The 20,553-nt window shown below is 40.0% G+C and overlaps 1 protein-coding gene across 4 annotated transcripts in view; it reads right to left on the bottom strand.

Annotated features, from left to right (window-relative positions):
• Positions 1-5,255: 5,255 nt before the first annotated feature.
• The window catches only part of DAB2 (DAB adaptor protein 2), a 71,772-nt gene continuing 56,474 nt past the window's right edge, over positions 5,256-20,553 (bottom strand). For 3 of the 4 annotated variants that reach the window (XM_043976737.1, XM_043976736.1, XM_043976738.1), the window contains 6 exons: positions 16,832-17,488; positions 15,648-15,798; positions 10,541-11,155; positions 9,335-9,447; positions 8,427-8,497; positions 5,256-7,222 (listed from right to left, as the gene is read on the bottom strand). In XM_043976737.1, the coding sequence (XP_043832672.1) occupies positions 8,432-8,497; positions 9,335-9,447; positions 10,541-11,155; positions 15,648-15,798; positions 16,832-17,488 (1,602 nt within the window). In that variant the 3' untranslated portion in view covers positions 5,256-7,222; positions 8,427-8,431. Of the gene's footprint in view, positions 7,223-8,426; positions 8,498-9,334; positions 9,538-10,540; positions 11,156-15,647; positions 15,799-16,831; positions 17,489-20,553 lie in introns of those variants that run through there. The other variant, XM_043976739.1, reaches the window with a different exon arrangement.

Here is a 20,553-nt window from a genome sequence, read left to right as displayed (position 1 = left end):
ACATACATACTCAAGTGGGTATAGTAATATATTTTGCCCTGAGGGAGGGGAGGGAGATAAGGGGGGGGGAGGGGAAGGAGGGAAGGGCAGATTCTGGGAGAGAGTAGTAAAAAGCAAAATACTTTCAAGGAAGGTGAAGATGTTCTGCATAACGGCACAAGTATGAAATATTGAATTGCTTGATTTCATAGGGAGGGTTGAGGAGAGAGGGAGGAAGAAAATTTGGAACATAGAATTAGCTCAAAGACCTTAAACTCATCAGAATTGGCTCATGGAGGGAATAACATTCACACCCAGTTGGGAGGAGTAATCTATTTAACCTTACAGGAAAGTATGAGGGGAAGAGGATAAGGAAGGAAGGGTGAAAAAAAAGGGAGTGCAGAGTAGGGGAGGGGACAGTCAGAAGTAAAATACTTTTGAGGAGGAATAGTTTTAAAGAAGATGGAAAATAGAGTAAATATCATGGGAAGGGAATAGGATGGAGAGAAATAGTTATGATGACTTTGCTGGGCTAATACGAAGAAAATTCTTTGTCAAGTTTAAGGTACATTATTTAGGGTATGATGAACAGGATACTATTAGAAAAACCTGGAAAGACCTACATGAACTGAAGCAGAGTGAAATGCATTGTATACAAAATAACAGCAATAGTGTAAAATGGAAAAAAAAAACAACAAGCTGTACATTATAAAAAAGAAGTTGTGACTTGCCCAGGATCATACAACTAGCAAGTGTTTGAGGCTGGATATGAGCTCTAGGTCCATTGTTCTATCCACTGAACCACCTAGCTGCCTCATAACAGATCGATGGAGCATAGATTTAGAGCTACGGGGAACCTTAGAAGTTATTTCTAGTCTAATTCCTTCATTTTAAAGATGAAGAAATAAGCTCCAATAAGTATAGTCACTGACCCAAAGTCATATAGGTAGCAAGTGGCAGAGTTGGGATATTATTATAAGGGATTGTTTGTTCATTCTACAGGCGGGCAACTAGGTGGGGTCATAGTGCATAGAATGGTGGGCCTGAAGTCATGAAGATTCTTCTTCCTGAGCTCAAATCTGGCCTCAGACACTTACTGGCTGTGTGACCTTGGACAAGTCACTTAACCCTGTTTGCCTCAGTTTCCTAATCTATAAAATTACATGGAGAAGGAAGTGGTAAGCTACTCCAGTACCTTTGCCAAGAAAATCCCATATGGGTTCATTAGAATTAGACACAACTGAAAGGACTAGACAACAGTAGTACTACAGGACAGTGTTATTAATAGATGATTGTTCTAACCACATCAAGGTATTTTGAAACATTAAAAAAAAAAGATACCAACCAGGGGCAGCTAGGTGGCACAGTGGATAAAGCACCAGTTCTGGATTCAGGAGGACCTGAGTTCAAATCTGACCTCAGACACTTGACACTTATTAGCTGTGTGACCTTGGGAAAGTCACTTAACCCTCATTGCCCTACCCCCCCCCCCCAAAAAAGAAAGAAACTTTACAGGTGAAACTTCAGAGGTGTGTGTTTTTTTAAACTTGTGTTTCTCCTATTAGTGATTTATAAGGATATTTCTTGTTTGTTTTTTGTGAGGCAATTGGGGTTAAGTGACTTGCCCAGGGTCACACAGCTAGTAATTGTTAAGTGTCTGAGGCCAGATTTGAAGTCAGGTCCTCCTGAATCCAGGGCTTGTGCTTTATCCGCTGTGCCACCTAGCTGCCCCAAGGATATTTCTTATAGTTGTTAATACTTCACAATTATTCTTATAAGAATTGTTTGTATCCTTTGTCTATTTATTCACTGGGGGGATGGCTTTTACTTTCATATATTTGTATTAGTCTCTTATAAATCTTATATATCAGATCCTTATAAGGTATTTGATGAAAAATTTCCCTCCATTCACTTCCCTTCTTAACCTAGTTGCATTGATTTTGTTTGTGTAAAAGCCTTTCCATTTCAGATAACTGAAATTATCTATTTTATCTTTCATGATCACTACTATTCCTTGTCTGTTTAATAATTTCCCCCAACTATTGCTGTGAATGATACCAGATCTGATTCTCTTCTAATTTTGCTATTCAGGTCAAATCTTTTTTAGGCTTATTGTGTAATATAGTGCAAGATGTTTGCCTAAATCTAATTCCTGCCAAATTTCTTTTCAGTTTTCCCAGTAACTTGGGTCAAATTTGGAATCTGCAAGTAATTTATGTACTTAGGTTCATTGAATTCTGGATTATTGAATTGCTTCTGATTCTTCCTTATTCAGTCTGTTCCATGGATCTACTATTCTATTTGTAACCAGTACCAAATACTTTTTGTGGTTAAAGACTTAAATTTGAGGTGTTGGAAGGGCTTTTCCTTTCTTCATTCTTTCTCCCTCTTCCATTAGGAAATTTTAGAGCTTTTATTCTTCCAAATTAATTTTATTACTTTGCATAGCTCTAACAAGTATTGTCTTGGTAGTTTGATATATTTATCCTTAAATCTGTAAATTAATCTGGGTTATATTGTCATTTTTATTATATTGGCAACAAACGAACACTAGTTAGATCATGCTTTATTACTTTAAAGGTCTTTTTATCATTGTATTTTGAGTGTTCAATGGCAGATTTACTCCCAGATACTTTATGCATTTTGTTGTTTTGAATGCGGATTCTCTTTTGATTATCTACTCCTGCATTTTGTTGTTAGGTAGAAATACCATGGCTTTTTGTGGGTTTATTTTGTATTCTTCCACTTTATTAAAGCTATTGTTTCAGTTGGAGTGAGGTGTTTTTTGTTTTTGTTTTTTAGATTCTCTAGGATTTTCTAGGTAAACTATGTCAGCAGCAAAAGGTACTCGGGGTTTTTTTTTGGCCTGTAATTATGCCTTTAATTTCTTCCCTGGTCTTATTGCTATTGTTACTATTTTCAGAACTGTGGCTTTTATTTACAGAAGGAAAGGGGAATCCTTGCTTTAGTTTTGAATTGATCATGAAAGCCTCTTGTATTTCACTGTCACACATTATGGTAACTTTTAGTTTTATATGTATATATTTTTAACAAATAAAAATGTGTTTCCTCATGTGTTTCTGCTTTGTAGTTCATGTTTTCTTACTGTCTAAAAAGGAAGCACTGTCATGAACAAAATGGCCACTGTTCCAATCGACACAGATGAGAATGATGTTGGAAAGTAAATAACTTCCAGTGTGGAGTGTCCAGTCAAAGACAAGGTCGTTATGCCCTTATTTTCCCCTCCCTCTTTCCCACTCTTGGCAAATCTGCTTGAGTAAGCATTTCTTTCTACTCCTCGGTTAGTTAGCAGCAGGTGGTTTCCACTTCATTAAAAGTCCTTGCTCTTCATAACACTGATATAAACATGAAGGTTAAACTTTCTTGGAGAGAGATGGGAAAAGGTTAAGTAAGAAGACTGAAATAGGCAGCCTGTTGGAAGTGGTTGTCTCCCTGCCTCCCTGCTCCCTCCCCCTCTTCCCCAAAGCATCTATATATTGCACAGAGATTTTGCACAACAGAGAATTACTTCTCAAACCTCATAGTTCAGGTACAGCTGTTTCTTCAGTACTGGGAAGTAATACAGTCTCCAAGTGTGAGCTATTTCTCTGCATTCTTACCTCCTGACATCAGGGTGGAGGAAGGAGGGCGGGGTAGAGAAGGGAAAACTGCAGGAAGTGAGTGAAGGGCTGGCAGTAACCAGAGGTGACCATGCCTACCTTCAGTAACTTTAACTTTAGGTTAGTTTGTTCTGAAATAGTTTCTCCTTCCTCCCCAGTTTGCCTCATTGTATGGTGCTCTTGCGATAAAAGTAGTTGAACTTGTCTGTAGAGCCAAGACTTGCCCAAACATTTTTTCCTGCTTGGCTCTGGAAAACAACCAGACGCTGTAGCATGGGAGAGATTAAGAGGAATCAGGCTAAGGCAGCTAGGTGTGGCTGTGCATAGAGTGCTGGCACAGAGTTAGGAAGACCTGAGTTCAGATGAGACCTTAGATGCTTACAAGTTCTGTGAGACTGGACGAATTACTTAACTTCAGTTTCCTCTTCTGTAAAATGGGAAGAATGATAGACCCTTCCTAGCAGTGTTGTGTCAAACTGAGATTTAGAGGGCAGCTAGGCAGCACAGTGGATAGAGCGACTCATTTTCCTGAGTTCAAATCCTGCCTTGGACAAGTATTAGTTGTGTAACCTTAGGAACATCACTTAACCCTATTTGTCTCAGTTCCTTATCTGTAAAATGAATTAGAAAAGGAAATGGCAAACCACTCAAAAAACCCTCAAATGGGGTCACAAAGGGTCAGACAAGACTGAAATACAACAAAACACTTAGCACAGTGCCTAGTAGGTGCTTTACAAATGTTAGCTATTATTATCATATTTGTTTGGGGGGAGGCAATAGTGGTGAAGTGACTTGCCCAGGGTCACACAACTAGTAAGTGTCTGAAGCAGGTTTTTTTTTTTTTTAAGTGAGGCAATTGGGGTTAAGTGACTTGCCCAGGGGCACACAGCTAGTAAGTGTTAAGTGTCTGAGGCCGGATTTGAACTCAGATACTCCTGACTCCAGGGCCGGTGCTCTATCCACTGTGCCACCTAGCTGCCCCTGAAGCAGATTTTGAACTCAGGAAGATGAATCTTTCTGACTTCAGGCCCAGCATTCTATTCACTGCATCACCTAGCTGCCAGCTATTATCTCAATTTGACACACCCCTTCAAGGGGGATATTAGTATTATCATCCTCATTTTACAAAAGAGGAAACTGAGGTTAAGTGACTTGCCCAGAGTCACATTTGCTAGTAAAGGTCTGAGCCTGGATTTGAACTCAGGTCATCCTGGCTCCAAGTCTACTGCTATTATACTATCTACTATACTATCTAGCTGCCTAATTGTTCTGCAACTTAGAACCTGATGGAGTTGTATGAAGGACCAATATGTTAACATTATATCATAGGGGAGAACTGACTCTAGGCCTTCCTGACACAGAGGCTAACTCTCCATACACAACCCAAGATCCCCCACAGTGCAGCAAATCCTAATTGGGAGAATTTGGGGCATAATTTGGATTCATTTTAGTATCTACCTCCATTCCTCATTGGAGGATGGGCAATGGGAAAAATCGGGGTGAGATGAACTAGCTTTGAAAAAAAAGTAAGCACCACTGATTTTCACCCACCTTTATCTTCTTTTAGCCCCACCTTAAAATACAAAACACCCCACAAGTTATCTGAACTGGTCTTCAGGAAGATGAAACAAATGGATAAGACAGACACAGTTCTGCATTTCCAGTTTATTGAGATGGAGTAAATTCATAGCTTTATTTGCATTACAGAAAAGTGCACAGGAGAAAAATAGATCTGTACAGGACATGTGTGGCTGAAATTCAGTTTCAAGAAATTACTTTCAAAAATCCCAGTTACCTACAAGTAATTGTCTCCAGTTTTAGCACAAGTTTAGGTATTTGGACATTAAGATACTATTTCAAGTTCATATTTATAAATGGTTGAGCAGAAAGCCAGACAGAAAGGTTAAGCCTATACATTGATCAGCTATCACCGTTAGACACGTCACCCTAACTTTACCTTAGACAATGATTTAGGGCTTAGGGTTAAATCAATAGAGGTGCATGAGTCTACCAGCTAGTTGACACTGCAGACAGGTATCCTTTTCCTCCACCCAAAATTAACATTGAATGTGAATGTTTAACACCCACAAAACCTGAGAGTTAAGGGTCAAAGACAAGCAATAACAATAACACACACACAATACAAAACTCATTTTGGCAAAAATTCACTTTCATAATTGTGCTAAAAGTAGAGATACAAAATATACTGGGAAAGTGTTCAAGTTCGTTTTTGGTTTTTCAAAAAGAGAAAAAAAAAAGGTCAGTATGACCATGGTTATAATCAATATCTTCAGACATTTCAAGGTTCTGGACATCTTTCATCCATTTTTTGTCTTTATTAATCCCTAGTCTGTTTGAAAAAAGTTCCCTAGTTACTTTAAAGGGTCCAATGTAACCACCCAAAACTCCAGAGGCAATTTGGGTCAATCACTTCATTCAATAAATGGACTGACCTTCAGGGTACAATAAATACCTCCATGATGAGTAAACTTCTAATGGGCTCACTGAAAAATGTTATCAAAAGGTCTGCATTCTGGAGCTTGAATTCAAGAAAGTGGCCTCAGATTCGGTTAAGGAAGAGAAGTACGTGCCCACTAGATGAGTGACTGTGATTAAGTGACTACACCCTCTCTTAACCAAAAAAGACCCCCACACAGTGTCAGACCTGTGATTTGGTAAAGAGACTGTTAACCCATAAACCAACAGATTCTTGTCAGCTCTACAAAAGGGGAAAAGTCATAGTGTTAGGCCAAAGTAAATGAAACTTTAGAAACCAGACCTTACTGTGAATGTTTCAGGGGTGGGGGAGAGGAAAAAACAAAATCTACCCTCCCCCAACATGCTTACACACTATTTTCTATAGCTTTTAGGTCAGAGGAAAAAAAAAACAACCCAAAGCCAATCCTGCAAGGGAGAATTTCCCAAAAGTGAACTTCAAAAAGGGTTCCCATCCTTTGAAAAGTGAGGTCTGGAAGTGTAGAATGTGACAACTAATATTTGTGAATGGTTGAAGGACTTGCTTTAGTTGACTTCATCACATCACTAGAGGGAAGGGGAGGGAAGATGGAAAGCAAGATGTCATCTTATTTTTTAATAAATGCTTGGTCCTTTTACAACCGTGAATTTGTAAGTCTTTGAAAAAAAAAAGAAAGAAAAAAACCCCACCCAAATTCTAAACCTTAAGTGAAGATAACTCCAAAACTTGTTAACAAAACAAAAGTTCTCAAAGGAGTGTGTAGTTAAATGGTATTATTTGGCATTTATTCTTTGTGAAATGCCAAGTGTTTTGGGAAAGTGAAGGAGGGGGACTCCAGTAGACATACTCTCCTTCGAAACCTCACCTCCCAATAGAGAAATTTTCTTGGGTTCATATATTTTAAAATTTGGAAGGTCAGGTTCTTACATCTTATGTTTCAAGCCACAGCTTTGAAGCTTAGCTTTATGTCTGGGCAAAAAGAGAAAAGATATCTCTATAAGTAAAAAAAAAAAGCCATCAAGGAATAAGGCAAAAGGTAATGAATGTTGAAGCTGGAGCAAGACAAGAAGTTGTCCCACTAGTAGCTTTGTCCTTGGCAAATGTGGCCAACCTCTTTGTTCATCCAGATAGGGAATGCACCAAAATCCTAATGAAGAATGGGAGAGAAAAGTTAGCAGTCTATAGATACACAGAAAATAATGATAATTGGTTTCTCTATCAGTGGGACTAAATGGACTGCTTTTGGGGAATACAAAATTGAACACAGTTTCAGATATCATTAAGTAAGAAGAAGCCACAAGTGGGAAATAATCTACCATCCCCAAAAGGAAAATCACTCCCTGAGGGTAAGCTGTGCTGCTCTCTGGGAAATTACATTCATTTTTTAGTCCATTAAGCTGTCTCCTAATTGGCCTGAAGTACAAAACAAATCTCATTACAATGTCTACCTTTCAAGTAAAAGGTACAGTAACAAAAAAAGCCCAACTTGGGAGAATAGCAGCTTTGATTATTTTGTAGATTAGCAGCTATTTTCCACATATGTTACAAAGAACTTCCTACTTACCTCCCCCTTTCCCTCTCAAACCCTTATCCAATAGTCACCTTGGTATTTTAAGAATAAAAAGCACAATATACACTGACAACATCTGATAGGTTTAAAGTTCACTGGTGTGGGCTAGTCATGCCTGAAACCAAAGATGAAGCTATTTACTATTCTTTTTTCATGTAACAGGTACCTATGTGAACACACACCTCCACAACAGGAGCTGGGGAGAAGGAAAATCAAGCATGTCTCCCCTTAGCCCTCAGCCTGAATTTCCTGTTCTGTGTGGCTGGAGGCTTAACTATGAATTTCTGTGCCCAGTGCAAATTCCAAGAGCTACACTTTGGACTCCATCCATTCTTCCAAACAGGGCCAAACCAAGGAAAGTTTAATCCTCCTCCATCCCTATATAGTTTTGAAGCATCCAAACAAACTAGCCAACAAAGAATCATAGATTTAGAGATGGAAGGGACCACTGAGGCACTTTTAGTCTAACTCTTCCATTCCACAGATGAGAAAACTGAAGTCCTCAGAGTTTAAGTGACTCCCCCAAGGTGTGAGTGTTAAGTGTCTGAGGCCAGATTTGAACTCAGGTACTCCTGACTCCAGGGCCAGTGCTCTATGCACTGCGCCATCTAGCTGCCCCAGATACCTATAATTTTAAAGTCCACCTATCCTTCTTAACAATGTGTTACTGTTTTAAGAATGGAAACCCAGGTCTAAGTCACCTGCATGAAAGGGGCACTTAACTTCTCTTCTAAATTTAATTTCCCCTCAGACAATTAACTTGATAAGACCTTCTACTTACAGAACTTATGCAAATCGATTTCCAAAAGGATCCCCATATAGATGAGAAGATGTTGGCTGATGAGACACAGTCTATGGAGATATAAAATCAATTGGAAACTTATAAATAGTCTTATCTATAAATATAGATCTATTTCTTATCCATAAGTAGTCTTAAACTTAACTATTATTAATTATTAATGAATGAAAAGTTCAGGCTATCTCTGGAATTCTTTTTTAGAAGTATGGTTGGGTTACAGAGCTGTGTATGAAAATAGTTTGGAGACTACGGCTCTGAGTTCAACTGAACTCTGTGGATATGAAAGTGATGACGCTGAATAATTAGATCCAAGTGAAAACACAAGCTTCTAACAAAGGAAGTTTGCTTTCTAAACATAGTACTTGGTGTAATTTCTATAATTTGTTGCCATTAAGGTGATCATATTAAGAAATTGTCTTTTAAGGTAGAATTACAGCTTTTGAGTTTCTCCTGGCAAAGCATTTAAAGTCAGATTTTGAGTCATATAATAAATGCTTCTAAAGACAGGCAACTAACTTGAAGGTATCCATTTTTGCCCAACTACAATAGTTGAAGGCATGTGAATACCTTTGGAAGAGGGCTTTCTCTAGGGGAAACAATGTGCCAAAGATGAATACAGTTCTCAAAGTGGAATTTTCTATCTTTTTGTGTGTGTGACAAAAATATTACTTTATTTATGAATCAAGAACTAAAAATGAGATTAACTGAAAATTAAAATGGAACAACCGGATCCTACCAATTTTACTTTATGAATTAAGAATTGAAGTGAGATTAACTAGAAATTAAAATGAAATAATCTGCTCCTACCAATTTTAAAAGGCATGCACATTAGTACCTTGGAATAATAATTTGTCAGTTTATCTGGTTTCTCTCCCAGTAATCATACTTACGGGTGCTTGCGATGGAGAACGGAAAAGATCTTTTGCAAAAAGGTTCTCAAATGAGCTTTCCACTGGCTTGGAAGCTAATGGAGTGCTTTGCCTGGGAGCTGGCTTTGGAACTTCTTAAAAAAGAAAAAGAAAGCACAAAAATCCAAAGTGTGCCACTTAGTAGACTGGCTTCTCGTCTAAATAGTCTCCCTGATAACGTTTGCCTTAGTGAGATAAAGGAGAACAAGCATTTATTGTGTCTACTATGTTGTAGACACTGTACTAATCGTTTTATAAATATTATAAATATTAATCTCATTTGATTTGATAAAAGCACTTACATACTGTCTCTTAGAATTGTGAGGGAGTTAAGGAATCCAAATATAATATCACATATAGAAGGTCAGCCTTGCATTCAGGAAAATGCGGGTTCAAATCCTGCCTCTGACATCTACTGGCTGTCTGACTGGCAAGTTAATTAAACCTCTCAGTAAATGAGACTATGTTAAGTCATTAATACTATGTTACAGATGAGTTCTTCATCCATACAGGCAGTTCCCTAGACTGATGAGTTTATAGATCTGCTTTTCTGCTTAGAACAATGTTTGGCACATAGTTGGCTCTCAATAAATGCTTATTCCTTCCCTTCCTCCTTCTACTTTACTCCTCCTCCCCTCCCATCTATGGAATAAAAATGAAGGGACTCCTAATTATTATGAAATAGAGGCTTTTAAGATCTCTTTCAAAGCTGTTTAAGGTAGAGGCATTGGAAAAGTTGAAAGAGAACTACTTGCTGATCATATACTGGTAACCAGTCTGGAGAACACTGGCACTGTCTCTAGTACTTCTGAAGGTTGGTATGACCAATGCTAAGACACTTGTCACTAGGGGGCAATGGCAGGCAAGTTTTTCCCCCCAAAGATAACACTCATTCATTAACATATTTCAAGACATCATTAGTTAAACTTTTATTTTTTTAGTGAGGCTATTGGGGTTAAGTGACTTGCCCAGGGTCACACAGCTAGTAAGTGTTAAGTGTCTGAGGCCAGATTTGAACTCAGGTACTCCTGACTCCAGGAGTGCTCTATCCATTGTGCCACCTAGCTGCCCCAGTAGTTAAACTTTTAATGGAGCTATTGGATGGTCAATGAAATGAGAAAGAAGCTAGCACTGGGTTCTTCTGAACCTGATTACCTTGGTCAAGGTTGTTAGGAGAAAACACCTTACCATTTATCTTGGCCAACAACTGATTAGCATCTAAGTCATCATGCTCTGCACTCTCTTGTGGAATTCCAACTTTGCTAGTGAAGTAACTGGAGAAGGCTCCTGAGGCCCCAGAGGATGCTTGCTCCCCCTTCCTTGCTGGCACTGCTGGGCGTTGCCTCAGCTGGATGTCCTTAAACATTTCTTTCACTTCTTTGATTTCTTTATCCCCAAGTGGGTCTAAGCCAGTGAAGACATCACAAGAGATATCCTTCTGGGGGACAGTTCTAGGAGGGGGCTGAGGTGGTGAGCCTGAGATTAACACAGAAGATTGCTGGCCAGGTGTGGCAGCTGTTGGGAATATGTTGCTCTGAAAAGGGTTCCCCATAGAGGCTTGTGATGGCCATGTATTAGGTGGCACACTGGTGGTTGAGCCCCACAGAGGGGATGAAGGTGATGTTGAGGTTCCAAAGGATGTTGGCTGATCCCAGCCTGAGACTGTTGGGTTTGTACTAAAGGCAAGAGGCTGACTGAATCCTGAAGGTTGAGAACTCATCATGGGTACTGAGGTGGACTGGTTGAAAACTAGTGATGGTGGGTTCCACGGTCCTGTCTGAGGTGTTGTTGCTGGTAAGCCACCTAAGGAATAAAGAGGAAAAATATTAAATTTCACCAAATGAGAAATGTCAAAGATAGAAGAATTAAGTCATCAACTGATAAGCTCTGATAGTTTTCTTATGTCCCTAAACATAGCAGTAAATGGACACCCTTGTCGCACAAATGCAATTTAACAATGCCCATACACAAAGCCAGGCTAGCCACCACACTAAATGCTTAATTTTAAGATAATTCACATACGTGCATGACAGCTCATTTCCATAAAACCTCATTGTGCTCATATCCCATGGGGCCCATTTTGTAGTTTCTGCCAATTTTAATGCATCGTGTTGATAGTGAGATCTAAAAAAATTTTTCATTGTGACCGCGTTAGGAGTCTTGTTGAAGGTACTGGCCAGTTCGTAGAGACAGAGAAGACTACTTTAAAGTAAATTTTCTACATTGTATCATCCAACCTAAACTTGTCCAGGAATCTGAGGATAATAGTGAGATAAAAATGATATGACAAACATTTATTAAGTGCCTACTAAATGCCAAGCACAGTGCTAAGTGATGGGGATACAAACAATAATAAGACAGTCTCTGCTCTCAAAGAATTTATAATTTAATGGGGGAAGACAACAGATAAAAGGAAGCTGAAAAGCAATTAGGGGGAGAGCACCCAGGTTGAGGCAGATGATGGTGGGAAATGAATCGATGGCAGGGTTTCTCAGCAGCCCTCTTTTAAGGGAAGCTCTGAGAGGAGATTTTTCTGCTCTATACTGTAGCCCTCCAATCAAAAGCAGAAGCAATGGAGGGTACTGATGAGGCATGAGTACCAAAGTGAAGCAATATCCACCATGGTGAGTTTCTTAGTGATGAGTATATCCATAGGGCATGGATGTGATTATGGTGGAATCAAAACCAATCAGAGAAGCAGGTGGCAAATGAAGAGATGGCTGGGATTTTGAGACCTCTAACAAGGAGACAATGGGATGGGAGGGTTTTTTCCCCCTCTGCCCTCCAGCCTTCTAACCAGAAGGGCAGAAGGAAGTAAAGGTACTTATGAGGTACTTTCCTCAAACCTCAACGCAATCTATATCTAAGCTATTAAACTTGTCTGTCTCATGGTATTCTAGAAGCTTGACATTAGAATCAAAGTATTTCTCCAATTGTGCCAAATTAGTCCTCCTTGCCCTCCTTTAGAGAGGTCTCCCACAGTTTGTTCTAGTGCTTCAGGCATTTCCTTCTTGGGCACCAACTTAATACCTATCTTATGCTATATTCTAACAAGTTTTTCCAACTAACATTTCCTGACCACATTACTTACTAAAAGGAGGGATACTGGGAAAACCAGAGGGTGGGCAAGGAGGAAAATGAAGATTCCTTTACTTCTTAAGAATTTAACCTTGGTGGGAAGTCTGCTATTATAGAATGTGGGCTGATTCTAGTAGGGGACTGATTGGTTCTACTGTTCACCTATTTAGCCAGCCACTCTCTCATTGCTTAACTTAAGAAAAGAGTTGATTCTTTAGCATGAGAGGCAGCAGGGTATGTTGGATAGAGTGCTGTATTTGGAATCAAGAAGAGTTGGGTTCAAACCTTGCCTTGATAGTGGTATGACCTTGGGTAAGTCACTTAACACTTCTTAACTTCTATTTCCTCATCTGTAAAATAAAGAAGTTGGAACTGACCTCAGAGTTCTCTCAGCTCTAAACCTGGGATTCTCTACAAGTAGCAGTTTTGCATAAGCCTAAAAACTGGATTGACTCAAAGATGGTAGGAAGAATAACCCACTCAGCTGAGCTGATGTCATTTTTAGTTTCATTAAAGACTTTTCTCTTGCTCATTATTCATATAACGATTGGAATGATGCCACCTGCTGGAGACTTACTGTAGAAAAGCTCCGCAATGAGGTGAAGGTCTCTGAGGGCAAGACCATGCGTCTTTTCTTTGGTGTCAGGAAGTGACATTTGCTTGTGGGAGGAAGAAGAGGGAGCCTGGCGCTCTGACTCTTTCTCTTTCCTGTGGACTCTGGCAGAGAGTGGAGCTAGGAATGCTCTCTCCTTTTAATAGAGGAATCTAGGCCTTTCTCTCTCTCTTTACAAAATTCTTATTCTCCTTAATAAATGCTTAAAAGTCTTACTCTTGCTAAAACTTATAATTTATTGGCGACCACTCATTAGTTATTTTAGACAGTATAGCTAGAATTTTAGCCTTTACATTTATTAATCTGATTAAAAAAAAAAAACCATTGTAGGATAACAAAAAGACAGGTTAGCATTTCAGAAACACTCAAGCCTTATGTTATCTACTCTTATTCTCTTAGGAACAAAATTTGTGGCTTTGGTCATGAGGGTTAAGGGGCAAGGAGGAAGAGAAAAGTGCTATAAAAAATAAGAGCTGAATGCTTTTCCACCTTCAGCCCTCCTTCCCCTTCCTCATTATATACTTACTTACATGAAGAGACATTATATTGGCCATTTTGAAAGTCCTCCAGATCTTGCCTGTGTGTGTGTGTGTGTGTGTGTGTGTGTGTGTGTGTGTGTGTGTGTGTGTGTCTGGGGGCATGTAAGGCAGAGGAATGGGAAAGGAAGGAGGTGTATATGAGGTCAGTCTCCTGTCTTCCTGATGCTAGGGCTCAGCTGTATGTAGCATCAGAATGCTCACCACAGGATGTGATTGCCCAGCTGGGGGCGGAAGCCAGACCTACCACCTTCTGTGGCTTGGCGGAGGCTCACAGCTAGTGGACAGGGCCTATACTGTAGAGTTCATTCGACAGCAGTGGCCAAACTCTGAAGAATCATCAGTATTCTGCTGTTGTACGTCCCAAGGCCTCAAGGGGGGCACCTTGCCAAAACGCTTCACTTCATTTGAATAAATGAACAGTTATAGGGTCCAGCTGTATTTTCAGGCTGACTAGTAAAATATTGGCTATAAAAATTCTTCAAGGCCTGGATATGAGAGAATAAGCTCTCTGACATTATTTAATTGTAGCCATGACATGCAGGCATTTTTCTCTTTGCTGTAAAGGGGTCAGCAATGTCTACTAGTGTCATTTTGGGGGAGGGAGTGTAACAACAAAGCCCAAGAAAGATCATTGAGCCTTTAGAAAGAGTTGCTTGCATATCAAGAAGAATCAGAAGAAGTTAGGGAATATGCACAAGGAAGAATCTTCAGCCATTCAGCAGCTGGGCAACACCCTCTTCTCTACCACAGACATGACTCAACAGATTTAGCATGACAGTGTCAAAATATTTCCCTACAGGAGAAAGGTACACCTGATGGGCCAGTGTCAGAATCAGAGAAATCCAACATTTATGGTTTAAGTTCTGCAAAGGGGAGGAGAATGCTACTTGGAAGTTTCCCACTCCTAAGTTGTGGGAGTCTGTAGAGGGGCCAAGCAGCAAAGATCAGTCCTTCCCTCTCCCCCAATGGTGGACATTTGCTGAAAGGGCTGAAATTAGCAACAAGTCTGAAAATAATGGGAGGCTGTTCAGAGTGGTCTTGCTGAGCCAGCCAGCCCCAGGGCAAATTGTGAAGGAGGTGTGATGCTCTCTGGGACCCACTGGGCTTTTCCCGCTCAGGCCTATGACTACTGTTCTTCAACCCTTTCCCATCCCCAAGGACCAAAAGCTCTCTGGAACTTCTGTACAAACCACAAATTTAAAAAGCTACCTATCAGCTCTTTTAGGCAAGGATCTCATAAGTCAGTTTTATCTTTTTTTTAAATTAAATTTACTTTATTTATTTTAAGGTTTGAGGCTTTATGACTTATCATATAAATGTGGATACAGAAATGGAAGCAAGAAGATCTGGGTTCAAGTCTCACCCCTGCTACAACCTGATCGTGTGATTATGGAGGCAAGTCATTTTAATGCAATGCCCTGGGGAATTCTTTTAGACTATAAATTACAAAGCAGGTGCCAATCTGCATTGGTAAATGGGTTTCTCCACATTGGGAAGCTCTATAGGTTAAAGAAATTATAACTCCAGTCTAATAATGATGATGATGATAACCCTGAAGGAATCAAGCATTTCACTTTTCTGCAGCAGTTCAGTGAGGATTTATTTTGGATTTTTGTCATTGTTTAGTCATTTTTAGTCTTCAACTCTTCATAACCCTATTTGGGGTTTTCTTGGCAAAGATACTGGAGCTGTTTGCCATTTCCTTCTCCAGCTCATTTTACAGATGAGGAAACTGAGGCAAATAGGGGTAAGCCCCTCACACAGCTAGTGTCTGAGGTTAAATTTGAACTCAGGAAAGTGAGTCTTCCTAACTCCAGACCCAGCACTCCATGCACCATGGCGCCACCTAGCTGCTCATATTCTGGATACCAGCATACCTTTTAATCCACATGTAGTCATTTACAGGTCTTGCCTATATGAAAGGGAAGTCACTTTTCCCCCTACCCCACCTTTCCTTGACACTTTTCAAATTCAATTTGGGAATATTAGAACTATTTCCAACTCTTCAGAACTCTCATAACTAGAAGACTTGAACAAAAAGGGGACAGGAAATTGATAAACTTACCTAGACCAGCCAGGGAACCCACTGACGATGGAGCATTGGTGTTGAAGAGGTCCATAGGATTGTTCTGCAAGACTGTTGGTGAAGTCTGACATGGGGATTCTGGGGTAGGAGCAGCAAAAAGATCTGACCCAAATATATCATTCAATGGAGACTGGTGGTAGTAAGAGGAGGAAGGATAGGGAGGGAAAAAAAAAACAAACCAGAAAAAGCTAGTAAATAATTATGACCATTCTCATCCTTCACTTTTCAGAAAGGGGAAAGACTAAATTTCATAAAACCCAGAAGTCTCTTGTTGGCCATATGAGAACAGTTGGAACCATAGTAATTTTTCTACAGAATAGTTGGCAGAGAAAGATCAGGCTGGATAACCAAGTCACAAAACATCAGAGCAGGAGAGGACCTTGAAGAGCTTATTCAATCTTCCCACTTTACAGATGAGCAGACAGAAAGTTAATGTTAGAGCCAGAACTATACCTTAGGTCTAACTGCCAGTTAGCTGTATTTTTGTTGCTGTTGTTGTGGTTGTTTTTACTTTGCTGACGCCTATTTGAGATGATCCCATTTCCCCCCAAGTTTGTCAGATAGTCTGCCTAAGAGCTGGAAAAGCATGTATAGATGAAAACACTTGTCCAAGAAGAGATCTAGGCCATTTCCATTGCATTTGTGTTAGACACTTAGACCAATATGCTTGGAGACATACAAATCTAAAGGATGAATTTACTACCTAAAGTAGTAATGGGTTGATTTCTACTCATCAGTCCTAGAATGAACATCTATTTTTTTTTTTAAATGAAGCCCCAGTTTTACAAGTCACTGTGGAAACACATTTCCAACTCTAACCTTCCCTTGCCCCATAGTATGATAAGATCGACTTACCAGAGAGAGATACAGAAGCCCGGCAGCATTAAAATGGAAAACTTGTTTAGTTAAATATATTAAGTGACAAAGCATGCAAGTGGAAAGCGGGCGACAGACACTGCTGGAAGGGGAAGGGAAAGCTTAAGAACGATGGATGATTAGAGAGAAATATTCCTGGAGAACTGATGTGACTGGTCCCACCTTCTCTCTGACAGCCACACTTTGGGAGTTACAATAGCAGAGGGGGGTAGAAGAAGCTTGTGTTAAGCCACCCTTTGGTACCGAACATGCATTCTGCCAATGGATATGGGAAGAAGGTAATTCACCTTAGCAATCCTTCTGCCTCTTCCAGGTTTGGTACTTTGTGGAGGTGGCATAATTGTTATGGAGTCATGTGTTGAGGACTGGGCAGAATTTTCTGTGTCCTGCTTTATTCCGTTGGGTAGTGACAGTCCTTTGGAAGGGCTCCCCACAAAAAAATTGGGGGAAGATGTGATAAGAAAGCCATTTTGTTCTCTTTCAGGTACCCCATTCTGAGTTCTTATCGCAGGAGGGACATGCAAACTTGCAAAGGGCCACTGGCCTGCCTGAGCCTCCTGTTTTCCAGTTCGATTAGAAATCTGGTCAAACTGTTGCCCAAAGTAATCAAAATCGCCATTCAGAGACCCATTACTCAGTGGGAGCGGTAAGAAGCTATTCAGATTCTCTTTCTTCTGATCTGGAGATTTGGGAGAATCAAATGAAGAGGGTGTCGATTGGTCTGGCTGTGTGAAAGGATCATCACGGAAAGGGTCAGGATTAGGGGTGGGAAAGAAGTTGAGATTGGCAGGAAAAGCATTTTCAGGCAAGAAAGGTGTCTGGGGCTTTGGTCGAGGAAGCGAGCAGGAAGTGATGCCATTGGTTAAGAAGGGATTTTCTCTTAGAGAATTCTGATTGGTGTCGATTTCAGAGTTTAGATCCACTAACAGGATATCTTTGCTTTCCTATCAAATTTAGAAAGAAAAGAGACAGTGTTAGTCAATATCATGGTTTTAAAGGTGAGCTGTGTCATGGTGATCATTGGCAACGTACCTCAAATGAGTTGCTTCTCAATCAGTTCAGTGGCCAGCTATCAATATGCTCTCCCACTCTCAGCACACACACCCTTTCTTCCCCCAATTCCCACTTTGGCTCATGAGAGTCCTTAATAAGGTGTTGTTTTATTGTGATTCTCTTAGCTAGAGGCTATTGCTTCTCATTCAACTAAAAATAATAACTAAGTGCAAAACACTTATGGAAAGTTATGTAAACTTATCTCATTTGAGCTTCACAATAACCTGTGAGACTGGTCCTATTATTTCTATTTTGTAGATAAAGAAATGTAGGCTGAGAGGTTAAGTGACTTACTCAGGCTCATATAGCTACTAAGTGTCTCAGGTAGGATTCAAACTCATGACTCTCTGACTCCTCAGTGTAGTGCATCAAGACTTTAGAGACAATCCTCAAAGTTTAAAGTCATTAGAAATCGAATTTAAGGGATCCTGACATTTATATCCAAAATCCTTTCCAGTTCAAAGACCAAGTTTAGAGGGGTCAAATACTTTGCCTGTCCAGAGTTTCACACTAACTAGGTATGTGAGTATAGACTAGGACCCAGGAATCCTTGTGTCCAGCATAATGTTCTTTTCTTGATGTGTCAAGTGGCAGGCCCTCTAACACAAACCAGCTTATATGAGTGGGATTGCCCTTTTCAAATACTTTAGCAGCATATTTTGGGCAGAGACATTTAAGTGGGGAGGGGCAGACAAAACAGTTCACACACAGGGGTGGAAAAAAAACCTTACTCTAACTCTCTATCTCTTAACAAGGTCATCTGGCTCTCTCAACACAGCTCTCTCTCTCTCTCTCTCTCTCTCTCTCTCTCTTTTAGTGGGCCAATAGCTTGACCAAGGTCACATAGCTAGTGTCAAGTGTCTGAGGCTGGATTTGAACTCAGGTCCTCCTGAACCTAGGGCCGTTGCTTTATCCACTGTGCCATCTAGCTGCCCCCCACAATACAGGTCTCTTAATACTAATAACTCTTCTTGTGTACCTTTACATTTTGGTACTGTGGAAAGATTGCTGCCTTTAGAGTGTGAAGATCTCACCTTTGATGCTTATTCCCAAGTCTGAACTTTCTCTCTCTCTCTCTTTCTCTTATTGTAAGCTTCATTATTTCTGCCACTAGTTTTCTGCTTCACCAAGGCTAGGAACACCATCTTCAATTCTGGTTTGTGATAGGCAAGGTGAGGCAACTAGGTGGCATAGTAGACAGGGCAAGTCAGGAATATCTGAGTCTAAATCCAGCCTCAGACACTTACTAGATTTGTGACCCTAGGCAAGTCACATACCCTCTATTTGCCTCAGTTTCCTCAGTTGTAAAATGGCAACCATAATAGCACCTACCCCACAGCATTGTTGTGAAGATCAAACAAGATCATATTTATAAAGCACTGAGCACAGTGACTGATGCAAAGTATGTGCTATGTAAATTCTCATTTCCTCCCTCTCTCCCTCTTCCCAGTAGCCTCTTAAATTTTCTTCCTCACTAGCTAGCAATCCTCCCTCCCCCCAGATCTTGCCACTAAATTCTATCATTTCTTTTTTCTTTCTTTCTTTCTTTCTTTTTTTTTTTTGGTGAGGCAATTGGGGTTAAGTGACTTGCCCAGGGTCACACAGCTAGTAAGTGTGAAGTGTCTGAGGTTGGATTTGAACTCAGGTCCTCCTGAATCCAGAGCTGGTGCTTTATCCACTGCACCACCTAGGTGCCCCCAATTCTATCATTTCTGTCCCCTTATCTCTATTTTTTTTTAATGATGGTAAACTAAGCTGTATTTAAATATGGAAAAAATATGCCTCTGCCTTTAAATAAAGTCATGGAGATAAGCATTACTACAGCAGGTCCTGGATTAGTGCAAATAATGCATTCTTCTCTAGTTGGTCCCATGTATTCCAATTTGCATTATTTGAAGTTATAATTATGTAAAACAACTTGTTTCAGCCCAATGACAATATGCAGTGTGAATTCCAATGACATGCCCACTTCGAAGAAATCATTGTTCACACTGATCTGGGCCTAGCTGTATAATACAGTGCCAAGCAGAGATTCCAGGAGCCTTTACTCAAGACTGATTTCCAAGTTGGGATTAAACCATTACTATTCTTTTGTTTTGAGTTTTGAATCTTCCCTGCTTTTAGCTTTCTACCTTGTCCACTTAAACAGCATGTTAAACTGTCAGCCCTTTACAAAAATTGAGGTAAAGCATATCCAGAGTGTCACCCTGATTTTCTAGCCTAGTAACTTGCTGTCACCTGTCAGGAGTTAATTAATTAATGAATTTAGCATAAAACTTTACTTCCTTATAAGCAGTTAGTTTAAATTTAGTTCGGCCTATAACCTTCCACTTCTGTTTTTCTCTCCTAGATTCTTCCTTTGCCTCTTGCCAATTAATTTTTCTCCTATCGTCATTTCTAGTGAAATGTCTCAGCTTTAGCCTGTGCAGTCCCTTCCTAGCCAAGTTCACCTTCTATGGGACCCTACATTCTGCCTACCCTCATTTACTGAGTATTTTAAACAACTCTACACCTGTACGTATACCTCTACTAAAAGCTGTGAGACATGGAGAAATAGAACTCAAGGGTGTTTATCTAGAAGCAAGGACTAAGACATGTCTATAAATTCCTATATTGAACCAGTGTTTTCATTACTACAGGGAAACTCCTGGATAAGAAAACTATATATACTAATGTAATTTTCTGTTATTTATAGTCTTAGAGAGTGGCCCAGGGTACAGAAGTGAAATGACATGCCCAGGGTCATACAGAGGCAAGACTCGCATCCAGGTCTTCCTGGCTCTGAAGCAAGCTCTCTCTCCAGTATCCATGCTGCCTCTCATGGTTTATACATTGTTCAATCTTACAGTGCTATTCAATGTGATGCCATTTCAGAGGAGAGGCAATGTGGAAGAATAGGAGGAACCTTAACTTCTATTGAACATGACAGAGATACCGATTAGGTGAGTGAATCTGG

This window comes from Dromiciops gliroides, chromosome 1, assembly GCF_019393635.1.
Source record: "Dromiciops gliroides isolate mDroGli1 chromosome 1, mDroGli1.pri, whole genome shotgun sequence".
Lineage (NCBI taxonomy): Eukaryota > Metazoa > Chordata > Mammalia > Microbiotheria > Microbiotheriidae > Dromiciops > Dromiciops gliroides.
Note: the sequence above shows the minus strand (reverse complement) of the source record. Positions and strands in the feature narration are given on the sequence as shown.